At 45.8% G+C, this 17,640-nt stretch overlaps 1 protein-coding gene across 7 annotated transcripts; it reads right to left on the bottom strand.

Annotated features, from left to right (window-relative positions):
* Positions 1 to 1,536: 1,536 nt before the first annotated feature.
* Positions 1,537 to 16,923, bottom strand: cspg5a (chondroitin sulfate proteoglycan 5a). 7 transcript variants are annotated; one of them, XM_058053809.1, is made up of 7 exons: positions 16,546 to 16,923; positions 11,253 to 12,165; positions 9,505 to 9,693; positions 8,375 to 8,450; positions 6,924 to 6,980; positions 5,060 to 5,149; positions 1,998 to 2,147 (listed from the first exon to the last, which is right to left on the bottom strand). In XM_058053809.1, the coding sequence occupies exons 1-6, from the start codon at positions 16,733 to 16,735 to the stop codon at positions 5,063 to 5,065; spliced, it is 1,512 nt and encodes a 503-aa protein (XP_057909792.1). In that variant the 5' UTR covers positions 16,736 to 16,923; the 3' UTR covers positions 1,998 to 2,147; positions 5,060 to 5,062. The 7 variants fall into 7 exon arrangements, 6 of the variants coding, with proteins under 6 accessions (XP_057909796.1, XP_057909790.1, XP_057909789.1 ...); XM_058053813.1 differs by lacking the exon at positions 5,060 to 5,149 and having other exon boundaries at positions 1,537 to 2,147; positions 8,297 to 8,450; XM_058053807.1 differs by lacking the exon at positions 5,060 to 5,149 and having other exon boundaries at positions 1,537 to 2,147.
* Between the last annotated feature and the right edge of the window lie 717 nt (positions 16,924 to 17,640).

Here is a 17,640-nt window from a genome sequence, read left to right as displayed (position 1 = left end):
GAAGCTGCCAGATGCTTTGTGCACGTATGAATGTACGTCTGCACGTGAGCACTGCTATACTATGTGTGTGTGTGTTCATATGCAAATATGTTTAGGGGAAAAAAACACTTTTCACATGGGGACTTTATGAAAGAACAGTGTCTTTAAACTCCGCCCACTTTAGTGTCTCATGCTGGACGTGTTGACTAATTCTTCTTGCCGCTGAAATGAATAAAAAGAGCAAACTAGCTTTACTTCTTGTTTCCATGACAACGTGAGAAGTGCTGAATGTACTACAAAATGCTGCTGAAAGTACTTGATGGCGATGGTTCTCATGTTTGGGTTAGTACAGCCCTTGTCAGTCTGTCTATCAGTAACAGCGCTTTCAAATTGCTTCTATTTTAGTCAGTCTGGCAATTTACACCAGCTGACACACACGCGCGTCTCACGTGCGTCTGACCCGCGTCGTGTTTTGGCTGGACGCAAAACATAGGCTTCAATTCTATTTTTGATGCGTTTATGCAGTAAAATCAGCACTATATTAGGAGAAGAAAACACCCTAAAACAGTTTCCGGTGTCAAAATAAACTTAAACAAAACAAACGCTTGAAAGACCCCCAACTTATGATGAACAATTAATCTTTGAAGTGCCTCCCACAAGAACAACATAAGTAAGTTAAAATCACGTGTCATTTTGTTTTGCTAACCGTGGATACAAGACACTGCTCTGACGCCTCTATTGTGAAATGAGCTTTTTAAATCTACACATGAAACGCTACACGGATGCGACGTGTGAATTCGGGGCGTCACTGACAGTACACTGCATTTTGCTGTACTTCTACGTGTGAATACACTTGCGCTAAACAGACTAAGTACGCAAGTGTACCAATTGGGATACAACACAAAATGGAAACTATTTTACCTCAGCGGTGATGGTCATGTAAACATCCTGAGACAGGTGAAGAGTTTGTAATCAATCATTTAATTATGCAATCAATCAGACATTTTTAACATTTCAGTTGTAGTGAAATCCACCATGACAGACCATCATCACATTTCATAGACGCCACCAATAAATAAACGAGCTGAGTGCATTTGTGCTCTTGGGCACTAGGGGGCTCTACTGAGCCCTTTCACCTCCTTTGAATGCCAGCTACTCTCATGCCTGTGTCTCAGTTGGTGTACTTTGTCTTTTGAGTGTTTACACTGAGAAGTACAGCAGAAATGGAGTGTACGATCAGTATACCCGGATTTTGTTCTGAAAAGGTTCAATATTGGTGATAATGCTCCATCAAGTGGTTGCAATTCACCATTAAAAAGGAGAGAAGTAAGTAAATATAGCGATTGCTATTTCCGGTGTATGACGACCGGAATGGTTGTGGGACAGAATGACACTGTCAATTCACACACTCATAAACTAAGTGTACTGTGTACACAGTATACTTAGTGAAATGTACTGACAATAGTATTCCATTTGAGACACAGCATTAGTGTGTGTGTGTGTGTGTGTGTGTGTGTGTGGCATGGAGGAGAAGGTCATAGAGAGGTCATAGAGAGGTGATGTTAAAAAGGTTTATTTCAACAAGTGTGGTTTGTTGTTGGTTGAAAGAGTATAAAATAAAAAGAAGTACATGAAAGGATTAGAAATGAAAAAAAGACACATCGTGTTTGTTTGCAATATTTAAAACATCACTGGATTAATAACAAACATCAACGCTCTCACTAGCTTTTTCTTTACACCTTGAAATTCTTTCATCTTTTTACAAAATACAACAATGCAGGCAGGGAGTGTGTGTGTTTGTGTGTGTATGTGTGGTGAGAGATAGGGCAGTCATGTGACAGCAACAAGGGGCGGGGCTGCGAAACAGGGTGCTGAAGGGATGAAGAGGGGGTCGATGTTTAAGGGATATGGGCGGCCGTGGCCGGATGGCAGTGTTGGCGGGCGGGCCCCAGGATGGGCCGCAAGGTGGACCCGTGTGGCGTAGGAGTGGTGAAAATGTTTCACATCATGTTGTTCTGCAGAGAGTTTACCTCTGACGAGTTGTCCTCCCCCAGCAGCTTGTGGTTGTCGTGTTTGGGGGTCAGAGCGTTGTGGATGTTCAGGGACTCGTCCTCCTGGGGCGGGGCCTTCACCGCATCCTCCAGCTTGTTCTGGGAAGTGGGATCATCCTAGAGCCGGGAGGAGGAAGTAGAAGGAGTTAGCATGCAGACAACATGTATACACATATGTACAAGTACATAGACAGTATAGACGTACTGTATGTACTGTACATATACAAGTATCAGCCAATGTTGACTTTCATCTGTGGACACTAACTACAACGTAATGTTCTTAGATGTTCCCAACTGCACACATTAAGTAGTAATATAATTACTTGGTGTAGTAGTGTATGCTTATAAATATGAAATACTGTGTGTAATAGTTGTATACGTGCTACTAAATACATAATAAATACTTTGAGTAGTATGCTAATAAATGCTACAGAATAAATAGTGGGTGTAGTTGTGGTATACCTTTCAATAAATACTAAAGAATAAAAATGTGGTATAGTATTTGTAGACATGCTAATAAATATGATGTAGTAGTTGTACACATGATAATAAAAAGTAAATTGTGTAGCATTGTGCTGCTGCAAACTACTGACACCCCAAAGGGTACACCTATTCTCATAGGAGGTACGTGAATAAAAATGAAAAACATAGCGCCTAACACTCCCAATTACGAGTGCACCTGAATGCCTCAGAGCGCACAGTCAGAGCAGAACGAAGCATGGAGACACAACATGACGTACTTCATTGCTCGGTGTGAGTTTTGTGAACAAATAAGCAAGTTTCATGATTTTGTTGTGTGTTACGAGTGTTTCATCTTGAAAATTTCATCATCTAAGTCAGGGGTCTCAAACACGCGGCCCGCGGGCCAAATGTGGCCCGCAAGACACTCGTTTGAGGCCCCCGCCTTGATATGAAAGTTTAATGTTAGTGCGGCCCGCGCAAGTTTGATATGGATGCTGTATGGTATCATGTACCCAGAAAAAATTATTAAGTTTGATTAATGTTCATGTTAAATAACTGTTAATAGTTATCCTCCCTATCCGTGTGGAAGTGGTAAGTTTTTGGCTATTTAAGTTTAAAGGAAATAACTTGAAGGCTACCGTTTAGGTTGCTAGCTCTCTAGTTTGCGAGTTAGCATGTGTCTCAAGACCCTGCAGTTGCGCAATATGTTGTAAATAAAAAAGTGCCCCCCAGGTAAATTGAGTTTGAGACCCCTGATCTAAATTTTCTAATCTCCTGTCAATGTATCAATGTATATGTGTGTCAGGGTGAGAGAGTGGGCCTTCCCCTGAAAATTAGGCTTTATCACTGGTTCTGTGTATTTCTGTACTTTGGATACTGCTTTACCATGTTTGTTAAAACTTTCCTTATTAATTTGGTATCAAATGAATACGCAGACTTAAATCATAGGAAGTGCAAGTAGACAAAAGTGAAGCTCAAGTTCAAGCCATTCAAACGGAAGGATTCCAACATGGCTTAAATAAAAGAGTAGTAGAGTAGTAGTACGAATACTTATTTACAGCATTTATCAGTGCACATGAAAAAGTTGAATCAAGTTGAATCAAAGGTTAGGATGGCGCATTACTCACTTACTATAAAATTAATTAACCAATTAATCTTGTTCAGTCGTTCTGCAATACTATAAACAGCAAAGACCACCAGTGAAAATACTGTGCAGAAAAATCTAAAAAAAACAAAACAAAGGCCATGTTTTATTGACTTTTGAACCCATTGGTGTCCAAAGTGCAGTCCAAGGGCCATTTTGGGCATATAGCTGTTTTTTCTGTATTATCCATCAGCATATTGTAACAATAAAAATAATAGATTATTAATTATTATGTAATATATTATTAGGTTAATTGGTGACTCCAAATTGTCCATAGGTATGAATGTGAGTGTGAATGGTTGTTTGTCTATATGTGCCCTGTGATTGGCTGGCAGTCCAGGGTGTACCCCACCTCTCGCCCACAGTCAGCCAGGATAGGCTCCAGCATACGTGGCATAGAAAATGGATGGATTATTACATATTACACCAATTCACTTTATCACTAGTAACCCAAAGCTAAGCTGTGTTGGTTGGATAGCTTAGCATGGATCAGCACCTTTAATATACAAAATGTATCAAAGCGCCCCCCACCTCCTCCATTAATTTTGATGTATGTGATGGAAAAATCTAAGGTTTGGGCACTCAACCAATGTTGTCTTGTATGTCTGCTGAGTGATGTAATGTCTTTAATCAAGTCTTGCATCTTCTTAAGAGCTGCTGCTGTTTCCTCTCATTTACTGATTGCTTGCCATATTTCACATCTTCACTGTGCAAAAAGCCAAAAGAAAGAAAGAAACAAACAATGTGCGGCGTGTACAGTATGCTACGCCAGGCCGTTCACCTCTTGCTGCAGAATGAAACTCACACAGCTGCTAACAAACATATCCGAAAACTGGGAAGTCAAACATCTCCGTTCAGTCATGTCCACAAATATAATTTTTCCCAGAAGTCATGAATGCAGCACGCAAAGCTCATCAACAGCATCCAAGTCACTTCTCAAGTCCAAGTCAAGTCTCTGTTGCTAAACTTCCATTTTGTCATGCTTGACAGTCAGGGGTGGGAGGGTTGGGTGTCAGTGTACAGTGTCTTCCATCTGCTGTCCTCCTGCTGGTGGAAGAGGTGAACTGCATGAATAGCACCAACCCCCCCCCCCCCCATCCACCCCCAGACAAACCAGGAGGAACATGCACATCCACATGCAAGCACCCCACATTAAAGCACCCCCCAACTTCATTTCATAATAGTGACTCATGCAGACAAAAACACCTATTTGACCACTGATGTTGCTGGTAGGTGGTCAGTGGGTACCATGTCCACACGAGGACATCCTCTATGCACTTTAAGGACCTGCAGCCTTCTCGCTCACACACACACACACACACACACACACACACACACACACACACACACACACACACCTACACACACACACAGCACCCCCTCATCCAGTGTTAAATGTTGAAGGTCAAAGAAGGTTATTTACCAGCTAGATAGTAACTTCCGGCAGGACGTGCGGGTACGTGACTTCCATGGTTACGGGGTATGGGCCCTCTGTCCTCCCGTCAGCGTGAAACTGGAAAACGTTTTTGTTTTGTTGGCTTTTGCTTGTGGTGCATGGGTGGAGGTGGTGGTGGGGGGCGGGGGGTAAGGAGGCACAGTCACGAGGAGTTTTCAGCGTTTTGGGGAACAGAGATAAAAACAAGTTCTGATGGTGGTGATGATGATGAAGACCTGACTCCTCCCCCCCAGCTCAACCGGCTAATGCTAATGCTGATGCTACTATTATTGTACAGTTACTAAATACTGTACCGTGATCGTTCACACTATGCTAGCTCTTTGATGGAAGTGTATTTGCAAACTAATTCAAAGATTCCCTCCTCCTACCACCATTGCATCTTTTATTTTATTTTATTTTATTTTATTTTATTTTATTTTATTTTATTTTATTTTATTTTATTTTATTTTATTTTATTTTATTTTATTTTATTTTTTTATATTTATTATCCGGGTCTGGGTCACAGGAGTAAGGAAGTGAGTAAGGAAACCCAAACTTCCCGGTCTTCGGCCACATCTTCCAATTCCACTGGGGGAACAGAGATGTTCCCAGACCAGCTCCAAGACATAATCCCTCCAGCGTATCCTAGGTCTACCTCGGGACCTCCTTCCAGCTGGGCACACCTGGAACACCTCACCATGGAGGCATCAGAGCTAGACACCCCAGCCATCTCAACTGGCTCCTCTCCAGGTGAAGGAGCAGCAGCTCTCCTCTTAGCTCTTCTTAGATGACCGAGCTCCACACCCTCTTAGGGTGAGATCAGCCACCCTGTGGAAGAAACTCTTTTTGGCTGCTTATGTAGCATCGGCCGAGGCCAATTTTCAAACTTTTCCATGGCCACAAAATAAATGTGGACCAAATTATGGACCAAAGCAATGTGGAACAACTCCCATGTATGATTCTGTACCCTTGCAAGGGTGTAGAGTTAGTCCTGTGTTCTTGACCAAGTCATACCCGCACCAGGTCATACCCTTCTCTCCTGCATTATGGAACGCATAGTGAAGATGAGTCTCGTGTTCACCTCCAACAAACCTTCACCTCCTTCTGCATTCCAGGCCTTCATTGCTTAGGCAGCTAATCAGAGCTGTGGTTGCAAGGAGGTCCGTACCAGTCATGGCGGCTACCCTCAAACCCGGTGGTAGACACCACAGGTTAGGGGGGGCCAACCAGCTGTAAAAGGTGTCTTACTAAGCGTGGATGGCTTGTGAGGCTCCTTGAAGAGCTGACAGGTACCAACAGACCAAGTGGCACGTAGTGTGTGGCGTACGTATTTGGTTCTTGTCACAGCAAAAACTCGGGTATGGGAGGAGTTCAGTGAGGCCATGGAGAACAAAGAGTGGGAAAGCATTGCCGTGTCCACACTTTTTCCAGTGGGAACCTGCTGAGTCCTGCTGACCCCAGCAGAGCATATAATCATGCAGTGGAAGGAGGCCTCTCTCAATCCCACTGACACACAGGAAGCAGAGTGGATTAATTTCATATTGATTGTATTGGAGGAGTGGGCGGGGCATGAATGTCATTTAGTTATTTAATTGGCCAGAACATCTAAACCGTGTTGTCCTGCTGCCCCAGGGGGCGCGGCCACATTGTGAGTGACAGGAAGCGGCCATGTTTGGTTGTGATGAGCTTTTTGTGGGCGTGGTCTTTATTGTGTCGTTGTTGTTTTGGTTTAACTGACAGCTGAGGCAGCGGATGATTGATTGACAGCGCCACACTAACAATGACACAGCTGTTTGGGAAGGTGAAGGGGCGGGGCTATCTGACGAGGGGGGGCAGGGGGGTCTGGTCTTACCTCACAGTCGGACTCCTCTTTGGTCTTACACTCCCACGTGTATCTGCTCATGGTTTTCTGAGGGGAGGGGGTGGTCAAAGGTTATACTCCTCAAAGCAGACAAGCATCGTCATAGCGACAGAGGGAGGGCGGAGAGAGACAGAGAGGCGGAGCTTACAGCGAGAAAGACGAGGCAGACAGGAAGAGAGGAAGTAACGAGAACTCTACACTTCTTCTCATTGGTTTTACATTTTTTAAATGAGACTGATGTGTTCAGCCATGGCTAAAATAATCACATTATAATAATTATAACAGAATTAGTTAGTTAATTAGAATTAATTGGTAGGGTAGTTAGCGTTGTTAGCTTCTTTCTCACAGCACGCCTCCTATGCTCCTATTGAGTAGTACCGAGAAGCCAACAAAAGGTTAGAAATAAAATAAAATAAATTGTCTTTTTAGTGTTGTAGTGTGCAGTAGGACGTTTCTTTGTTAGGGACTGTTGGCTGTGACCTTCTTGAGATGTTTTGGGGGAGACGTGATGAAGATGTTTCTTTTTGGTCTTTTTGTGTGAGATAGTTCTGAAAATGTTCTTTCTTCAGTTAGAGGGAGGTACCACTCCTACCAGAATGCAGAAACAAAACACATTCAACCTCGGCTGTAGCGCAAAGTGCAACCATGCTGCTGAATGGCGTAAAAAAAATAACACGCTCATGTAGAACACGTCAGCATGGCATGTTATTTCTACACCATCCCGCCATGCTAGGCTAACTAGCTAGGCTACTAACTATCCATGCTACAGTTAGTCCAGGTCTTGCATCTCAGATGTTTATCCTGATATCCCCCATATAACCTTCAGTGTGACCTCCCACCCAGAGTGTATGACCCCACCCCCTGTCCCGCCCACTTTCAGGATAAACAAGACAGTTTGTTAGAAGACAGCAAAGCAGAGCTGCAGCGACTGGCATGGCCACCGGGTTTGGGGTGGGGGGGCGCGCGTCATGCCAGGACTTACCGATGCAAGAGGCGAGGTCAGAGAAAGATGGCGGCGGCAAGGAGTGAAGGATGGTGGCAGTTAAAGCCACGCGGGGGAGAGGGGATCGTCATGGCAACAGGCTGCAAAAGCCTCACTGTGATAGGATGATTTAGTCCACAAGAGACATGAAAGTCTTTTGCATAGATCTATATCTACATAGAAGACTTTTCTGTCTGATACGACCACCATCCTCCATCGCTCTTCAAACACCCCCCTCACCTCCTCCCCCCTCTCACGCTCGCCTCAGAGTATCGATACTCAGATACTCATGCCCATGCATTAGGGGAAGTAAGGGGGAGTTACTTTAGGTCGGGGGGTACAGATGCAGAAAAAGGGTGAGAGAGAGGCGAGAAGACGTTACCTGACAGATAATGTTATCATAGTAAGCCAATGCACGGGCATGGGGGGCGTTAGGAGGGGTGTCGCACAGTTTCCTTACATTTGGGTGGGAGCCCTCAGCGATGGTGGACAGCGAGAAATTATCATTGTGCTGCTCCGACGTGGGCCGGTACTTACTGCTGGGCATGAAGGGTGGGGGGGCAGAGAGGGAAAGGATGAAGAGAAGGAAGTCAAAGGGGGCGGGGCAAAAAAAAGCAAGAAAGCAGCTTTAGATTGACAGAAGAAGCAAAACATTTAATCTGTGATGCAAACATATTTACACTGCTTCCTGATTACTTGCTGCCTACTTCCTGTTTACTTACTGCTTACTTCCTGTTTACTTCCTTGTCACTTTCTGTTTACTTCCTTGTGTCCAGTCATAGTGGTCTTGCAAAAGGAAGAGAAGAGGTCATGTGACGGTGGTCTTGTATTGTGGGGTCCATCAGCGACGTCTGCTCCTGCATTAGCATGACGGCGCTAACAGTTTGGGAGGGGGGGGTCGCGTTGCCTGCCCCCCCCCCCCCCCCCCCCCCCCCCGCATCTTTCCTCCTCATCTTTTTGTACTTCATGAGGTTGTTCCTCTTTCTCTTCATTCTGCCCCCCTCTGCCTCCCCTACTCCCCCCCTCAAGTTTCACAGCTGCATGTAGGTCAGCCCCACCTCCCCCTCATCCACACGCCCCCCCACTCAGACTGGCCTACTTTCAGCTGGATGCAGAGAAGCAATGACATCATCCTTTTCTCTTTGTCAAAATGCCTTCTCGCCAGCGTCTTGTCGCCATCTTGGTTTTCATCATCATGCCAACCCCCCCCCAGCTAAAAATAGGCCCATAGCATGGGAGCTTGCATTGACGAGTCAACGCTTCACTTCACATTTGCATGTTCGATTCCAGTGAGCTGCTGCTCTTCGGTTACCATGGAGATGGCTGCTAAAACACTGAGGAGGCAGTGGCCAAGCACCCCCCCTCGCGCCCCCCCACCACACACACTCCCACACACAGTCTCACTGTCAGCCTGCAACACTTTACATTCAGTCCACCTCCATCCATGTTGGCAGCGCTACCCCAACCCCCTCTTCCTCTTGACGCCATTTTACCAGGCGGGATGTTCCAGGTGTGTGTAAAAATGGCCGCCGTGTCAGCTTGCTTTCATGACTTTTTAAAGGACTGTTGAACATGTTCTTGATGTCTCACCTGCGTCTGCGCAGCTTCTTGTTCTCTGTCTTGAGCACATGCAGCTTCTTGGCGAAGCAGACCACCATCATGAAGAGCAGCAACACCACCACGGCCGACGCACCCACCGCCAAGCACATCACCTGGAACTCCGTCACCACCGCCTCGCAGCGAGCACCCTTGTGCCAAATGTAGTCTTGCACGTTACACCTGAGTGGGCGGGGCCAGACGTCAGTCACCAGAATGTACAAAATTCACATTGATGCACATCATGTGTCTCAATTGGTGCACTTGCGTACTTACACTCAGTCTTTTGAGTGCATAAGTGTGTTCACACTGACAAATGTCACAAAATGCAGTGCACTGCAGGATGTAGTAGCTATCGTCCAAAAGGGGGGGGACTATCTTAAAATAATGGCGGCTGAGGAGCAACTTGTAGCAGTGCAAAGTATTAAACAGAAGAAGCCAGTGGCTGTGAATACTTCCGTCAGTACACTTCAAAAAGTATGAAAAAGTACTTTGTACACTGTGTGCTTGGCTCCTGAGTGTGAATTTAACAGTGACCCAAATCCACTACTTTTGTTGTACACTTACCAGAGGTGATGATTACAATACTTCTTCTGTCTTTTAATGGTGAAATGCAACCACTACAGTTAGCCCCCCCCCCCCCCCCCCTTTTCCGCTACAACATCAGGATGGCAACCATTGGTTGTAAGTGTCCATCGCTGTACACTCACCATTTTGAGCGTTTTTAGTGCACAGCATTTTGCCATCCTTCTCCGTGTGAAGACACTTATGCACTCCAAATACTAAGTGTTAGTGCATAAGATTTGTAACAGTTTAGTTTCTTTAATGTATTGGTCAGAAGACGTTGCCATGATGACAAGTGATGTGTGTTGCCATGACATGATGCCGCATGTGGTGATTTGTGTGACATGCTGGAGTGGACTTGAAGGCACACAAAGAAGAGGTTTATGTAAGACAGATGGGGGAGGGGATGCAAATAAGAGACTCAGGAGAGAAGGGGGGGGGATGTGCTGGTCGTCATGGCAACTCCGTCTGACTCTCATTCCATCACATGCAGAAAAACTAGCTTTAGTTTGCTCTTTGCTGCCCCCGCAGTCTGTCCTCAAGTGACCCTTTTGTTGAGTACCCCACCTAGTGAGGACGTCTACATGAGCCAACCCTTGGCGTCATCATCATCATCATCAACTTTAAATTGAACTCACCACCTGACTTCATGTGTGCAAAACACAAAATAACACATTCAACTTCAATACAACCTTGTGCACATTGTGTGGGAGCGTGCATGTGAGATCACTTGAATGTCGGAAAAGTTTGGCAAAAACAAAGTGTGTGAGTCTTTTGTCCCAAACTTGCTGGCAGCCGTAACTCTCATGTGTTTGTGTGTGTGTTTGACCTCATGACCTCATCGACTGGAAATGAACCCTAACACGCCATCTCTTCTCACACTATGTGTGTGTGTGTGTGTGTGTGTGCACAGATGGTTTTATTATTGTGAGTGTGATTCCATGAAATTTAACACACTGCATGCAAACGTAATTATATCAAGCTGCAGCACACACACACACACACACACACACACACTGGCAACGTTATAAGGTTATGACTCACTGATTTTGTACTCCACCTCTCAGTATTTCTCATCTGTTGACGCTTTCTCTTTCTAAAGTGTCTTTCACTCCGGATGTCTCATCTCTTAATGTCCATCACACACACACACACTTTAGACCAAGGTCACACATTACCTGCAGAAGGTTCCAGCGCCCTCCAGCAGGTAACACTGTCCTCCATTGTAGCAGTAGTTGGGCACAAATTCGCAGGGCGAGCGGCAGGAGGCGTTGACCATCTGGTAGCCCACGCGACATCCGCCCATCCCATCAGAGCCGTCCACCGGGGCAGCGGCTGGAGGCACCCCGGCGGGGAAGTTTGGCACGAGGACGCCAGGACCCCGCGGCCTGGAACGAGCTGGAGACCCGTCGCTCTCATAGGCGTCGGTGGTGGTGTCGGCGTACTCGTCAGCTGTGGGCGACACGCCATCCTCGTACGGCGTGAGGTAGTCGTAGTTGTCAGGCATGGCCCAGGAAGTTGGGTCACCGCCCTGAAGCTCATGTGCCGGGGATGAGGTGGAAGGCCGAGTCAAATCCAGGTTACGCCCACGGGAGGACGGGTCAAAGAAGTCCACATGGAGAACGTCGGGGTTGGCGGGGTGGGTGACGGGTGGGGGCGGGGCGGCGTGGGTGCTGGTGAAGGATGGGTCAAGGTCAAATACAGCAATGTCCTTGTCGTGAATCCATGGTGGGTCGTTGTGCACCACAAGCCCCTCTTCTTCTCTCACGTCATGTTTGCCAGGATTGCTAGGCAACAGTAGCTCCGTCTCGGCTGAATCCGGGCTGATTTGAGATGGCGAGGCCACGCCCACTTCCTCCACGCCCGGAACTACAGGTTCACCAAACAAGCCGCTGCCCACTTCCTCCTCCCTTCCAGCACGGGGCACACGGCCCGCCCTTGGGGTCACAGTGTTGATGACGTCGGGCCTGACTGAGCCACTTGGTCTGGTTGCCACAGTGACCACATCAGCGAGCCTCTCCTGCTCGCTAAGTGGGGCGGTCCCGTTGGCGGTGGCGTCTAGCTGGGTGGAGTTGGTCGCCATGACACCTCCTGCAAACATGTACAAACAGGAAGTGAGCTCGCATACACGTCATCCGAGATCATGTGTTTGATTCCTTCTTCCACTGATAGATAACTGCGGTGTGACATGCTGTGGTATTATGGGATGCACGACTGCTTTAAAGGATTAAAACATCGTTGACTGATGCTCTTCAATGATCAACAGCTTAGATTAAAGATTAGCAAGGACACCACACGTGTGCGTCTGTGTGTGTGTAGTCTCTAAAAGCCCCGCCTACAACGCCGTCTCAAAGTATCAGGTCATTAAGTGCACAAAATATACTTCCTATTTTCCCATGATGCATTTAGACACAAGCACTTTGTTGACTTTCCAAATAACAGCAGCAGAAGAACCAGCAGAGGCACAGCCAAAGATGCTCTCAGATGCTCGCATTCACAAACCACAGTGCAGACCTCCCCCAAGGCCAAACAATAGTGATAGTTGTAGAAACTAAAAAGAAGTAAAACCGTTACTATTTAGAGGGTGTATGTCACATTATGACTCCTCATCCACACCTTTATCTGGACCTGCACCAAAATGTAAAAGCCCTTGGTTCATACCACACCCCTCCAGTCATGCTGTGTGTCAAATAGAATACTTGCATCAGAACACTTCCATAACTATACTGTGTACATTGTGTACTTAGTTCCTGAGTGTAGTTACCGTCTTTTACGACAGGGCTTTATCATTTGGATCCCCCCATGAAATAGTATCTGCTATCTTTACCCCCTCCACTTCTCCATTGTACAGTCATTAAAAATGGACTTGCAACCTTTTTTAACTTGCATGTACACCTTGCTTCAAATTAGGCAGAAATTTTTCTTTGCTAGTCCTTCCCCTTCCGTGTCCAGGACTGCACACCAATATTCTGGGCTGGACAGTGGTTTACTGGTTAGCATGTTGGACCACAGAAAGTCGATTGTGAGTTTTGTATTTCTGTTCTCCACGTGCATGGTAATGGTAATGGTAATGGTAATGGTAATGGTTTAATTTCATTTGAACATGCATCAGATTACAATTGAGTGCATCACATAATAAGTTCCCAGTTCCACATGTCCAAAAGGAGTAGGAAGAAGCAAAGCTTATTAAATCCTACCCCTCCATCTGGTACTTTTACAATCAACTGTTACATTTGTTCACTTCCTGCTTTCCTAATATAGTTTAAGGTTGTTTTTTTATTTATTTATTTATTTTTTTGTCCCGTACAGAAGTACGAGGTCATATGACCATACAATGACATTATGTGTACCATAGTAACTGCCAATATAGTAATATGTATAGCACATCATGACTGGTTCAAGACTCTTCATCCTTGTATTTAGCAAACATCAACTGCTTGTATTGTTTCTTGAATTGGCTCATCGTTGTGCATTGTTTGAGGGTCTTACTCAATCCATTCCATAGTTTGATTCCACATACTGAAATTCTATGGCTTTTTAACGTAGTCCTAGCATATAAATGTTTCAAATTTAATTCTTCCCTGAGATCATATTTCTCCTCTCTTGTAGAGAAGTATTGGATGACATTTTTAGCTAATTGGTTGTTTTTAGCGTTATGAATTATTTTAGCTGTTTGAAGATGAACTATATCAGCAAGTTTAAGTATTTGTGATTTTAGAAATAAGGAGTTCTCTATAGGCGGCATTATGAATTATCCTTACTGACCTTTTTTGCAGTACATTTAGCGAGTGAAGATTGCTTTTATAGTTATTACCCCATATTTCCACACAATAAGTAAGATATGGTAGAACCAGAAAGCAATAAAGAGTATGGAGTGATTTCTGATTGAGAACAAATTTTGCTTTGTTCAATACTGAAATATTTCTGGCCACCTTTTGTTGTATATTTGTAATATGAGGTTTCCAGCTCATATTTTCATCTATTGTGATCACCAGAAACTTATTTTCATTTGTCTATTTGTTTGTCTATTTGTATTTGTTGGTGCGTTACCAAACATGGGTAACAGGGTGCATGGGTTCTCTCCGGGTACTTCAGCTTCTTCCCACATTCGAAGAATATGCATGCTAGATTACAAGGTTACTCTAAATTGCCCATAGGTGTAAATTGTTGTTTGTCAATATGCCCAAAATGGATCAGAGTAAGTTTGGCGTCATTCTCTTGCCAACAACAATAATGTTCCACTCCAGGCCTGTAGGTAGCAGGCACTACAAAGTTCATTCATTCATTCATTTTCTACCGCTTTTTCCTCACGAGGGTCGCGGGGAGTGCTGGAGCCTATCCCAGCTGTCTTCGGGCGAGAGGCGGGGTACACCCTGGACTGGTCGCCAGCCAATCACAGGGCACATATAGACAAACAACCATTCACACTCGCATTCATACCTATGGACAATTTGGGCACTACAAAGTTATGGACACTAAATAAAAGAATCCTGATTTCTCAATTGGTGACTGATTTATGATATGTACCCTCCATAGTCACGTTCTTGGCTACGTAGGAAAACGATCGTACAGTCCTGTCAGGTCCATTGCCAGCTGCTTGGACATGAGGGACGACATCTTCCCTCTGGCTGGGATCTGACGGTCCAAACATGTCTTAGATGTTCTAGAAACAAGAACGTCCTTAACAGAACCAAAACTGAAATGACAAAGGACAGAAATGATGATGGAGCTATCCTCGATTGAAGTTGGAACAGCAGCATCTGTTACCATGACAACGCATGCTGTGGCTTCCTAGTATCACCGCAGCGCTTTGGCGCCCTTGGGTTCATTGGTGGTTTGTTTTTCTTCTTTCAGGGTGAGGTCATTCAAGGGTTAATCCTAAATCCCCCCCCCCCCCCCCACACACACACACTGACAGGATGTGAACAACCTGTTTGTCCTCAGTGCTGTACTTTTGGTTTAATCCTGCAAACTAGCAAACTGTGTGGCGCCCTCTGATGGACCACTACACAACATTCTCATCTTCACCATCCTGGTCCTCTCATCTTTGACTCAACAGGTGGTCATTGAGTGGAGGGAGGATGTGTTGCCATGGAAACATCCTCTGCCTCACTAGCATCCACACACACACACACAAAGAGAGATGCAGTTTCCACGGCAACGGCCCACTTCCTGAGCTGGATGCAGGTACGCGTCGTCTGAGTTCACTGAGTTCGTTTCGACAGTGAAGATGGAGTGTACGCGCACACACTGCCGTGCATGGTGAAGGTGAGAACAACGTACAATCACATCAGAAGGATATGTTGTGATGTGAGTGGGAGGCGAAGAAGACGACACTATGTTTTTGTGTGTTGGCGAATCACATGACAGCATACATGTGCCAGCAGGCCAGATGGGGCGGAGTCATCCAGAGGCATGCAAGATACGCCGCCAATCACACGTACACGCACGGTGTGTGTGTGTTTGTGTGTTGGGGGGGGGTCCCATGTCATCTGTATTTAACACACGGGGGGAGGGGAGGCAATAGTAACCGCTAACAGGCAGCAAAGATGACTGACAGGCGACCGCAGAGACCAGACGGTGAGGATGAAGAAGATAAAGACGAGGGTTTTACCAATGCCTAACATGTAGTCAGCCATCTTTAACACACACACACACTTTAGTTTTTAAATACTACCATTAACTTGAGGCTACTGCTCGTACTGAGTATCTCACTTAGAGGTACCTTGGTGTAACTCCCCTAGCCATGGACAGTACCTGGACAAATGTATTGGGACACCTCCATGAAGTGAAAAATCAAGATGTTGGAGTGTGTCTGTGGAAATTTTTGTCCATCTGGCCCATTTCTTTCACACCAAGTTGGATGGAGTTTGCTTTGTGTGCTAAGAACAGAAAAAGGTCTTCCCCAAAGCATTTCCACAAAGTTAGAACCAAAATTGTTCAAAATGTCTTGTCAAGATGAAGAATTAAGATTAGGGAACAATGAAGCACTAGTCCTCTTTGATTGTTTGCACGATGATGTAAATGAATGAAGGTATAGTGACATTTTCATTCAAATAAAAAAGCTAAAGAAGTCACTGTCTTGTGCACGCGCATGCATTTATCTTACGTGCCAAAATGCACGCGCCTCATCAGACAAAGAGCCAGCGGTGAGTGTATCACAATGTCCGTGCACGGCCCCTCGTGCATTATTCACGTGCACGCTAATCTGCGCCTGCTGGCCCGCGTGCACGACGACGCCCATGTGGTGACCTGATTTCAAGTACACTAATAAGTGAGCATCTGCAGCGCGCGAAGTGCACGCGGGTGCTGTCGCTGGGGGTCCTCGTCACGTGACCTCATTTCAAGACGTCTCATTAATATTCATGTTTCTGTCATAGCATTTTTATAACAATTCATGTGACAGGTCGCGCGCACGCGCCAACAGAGACAGCCAAGAGCCTGCAGCGTGCATGCATGTGCGTCTCTTACCGTGCACGGAGATCAGGTGCAGCAGCAGCAGCAGCAGCACAGGAACGCACGCGTCACGCGTGCGTCGGCAGCCTCCCGCGCACGAGTTGGGCTCCATGCTGGGCGTGCACGCGCGGTCCAAAGCAGAGAAAAGTGCGTGTGAGGCGTGTGCACGATAGGAGTCTTCTTCACCGGGTCCACTCTGCAGCATCGCCTTACTCGGCTGCTCGGCTCACTTCGTCTCGGCTCGGCTCAGCTCACGGCCCCATCGCCTCAATGCGCGCGCTGATGCGTTCAGGACCTTTCAGAGCTAGGCTCGGTCCGGCTTGGCTCGGCTCAGACTGGAATCAAAGAGACAGAAAGACTGAAAGAGAAAAAAACCTGGATGCTCCTCTTCTGGGAGGGAGGGGGAGGAGCGAGGGGGGGTCCTGTCCCCTCTTCCTCCTCCCCCTCCTTTCATCATCATCCCTCCTCCCACCTCACAAAACCTAGTGAACATTTCTTCCTGTAACACATATAAACCTTCATGCTCCTCATTCTCAGCATCTAAACTTTCACCAACTTGTCATCATCATCATCATCATCATCAACAACACGTGACGTCACCAGTCAAAAAGGGGGCGCGGTCATACTGAACAATAAAGAGTCACAGAATTAGACCCCCAAATTGCATTTGAGGTGAGATGATTGACAGCGTTCAAGTGTGTTGCACACTAACCCCTAAAACACACTAAAGGCGTGCACAACAATGTGTTCTTGTGTCAGTGACACAACAAACGTTTGTTGTTGTGTTTGCTAAACAGAGCGAAAGTAATTTTAGGTTGGGCCCGCCCCTTCCCTCCGCCTGCTAAAAACAAAAACAAAGTAAGATTTAAACACAACATTCAACTCATAAATAAAACCTACCTCACATACTTTATAACATCTTCATCACTTTTATCTGAATGTTGTACAAGGAAGGAAAAGTCGCACACACCATATTCATGAGTAAAATAAGTTGTTTTTTTTAAATCAAGTTGAAGATGACTCACCGGCGGCCATGTTTGCTTGATTTGAGACATGAGATTGTCACGTGACACGGTCACATGTTGAGCAAATTGAGTCAATTAGGCTAGG

The sequence above is a fragment of the Doryrhamphus excisus genome, chromosome 17, assembly GCF_030265055.1.
Source record: "Doryrhamphus excisus isolate RoL2022-K1 chromosome 17, RoL_Dexc_1.0, whole genome shotgun sequence".
NCBI classification, from domain to species: domain Eukaryota; kingdom Metazoa; phylum Chordata; class Actinopteri; order Syngnathiformes; family Syngnathidae; genus Doryrhamphus; species Doryrhamphus excisus.
This window is presented reverse-complemented; position numbering and strand designations above follow the sequence as displayed.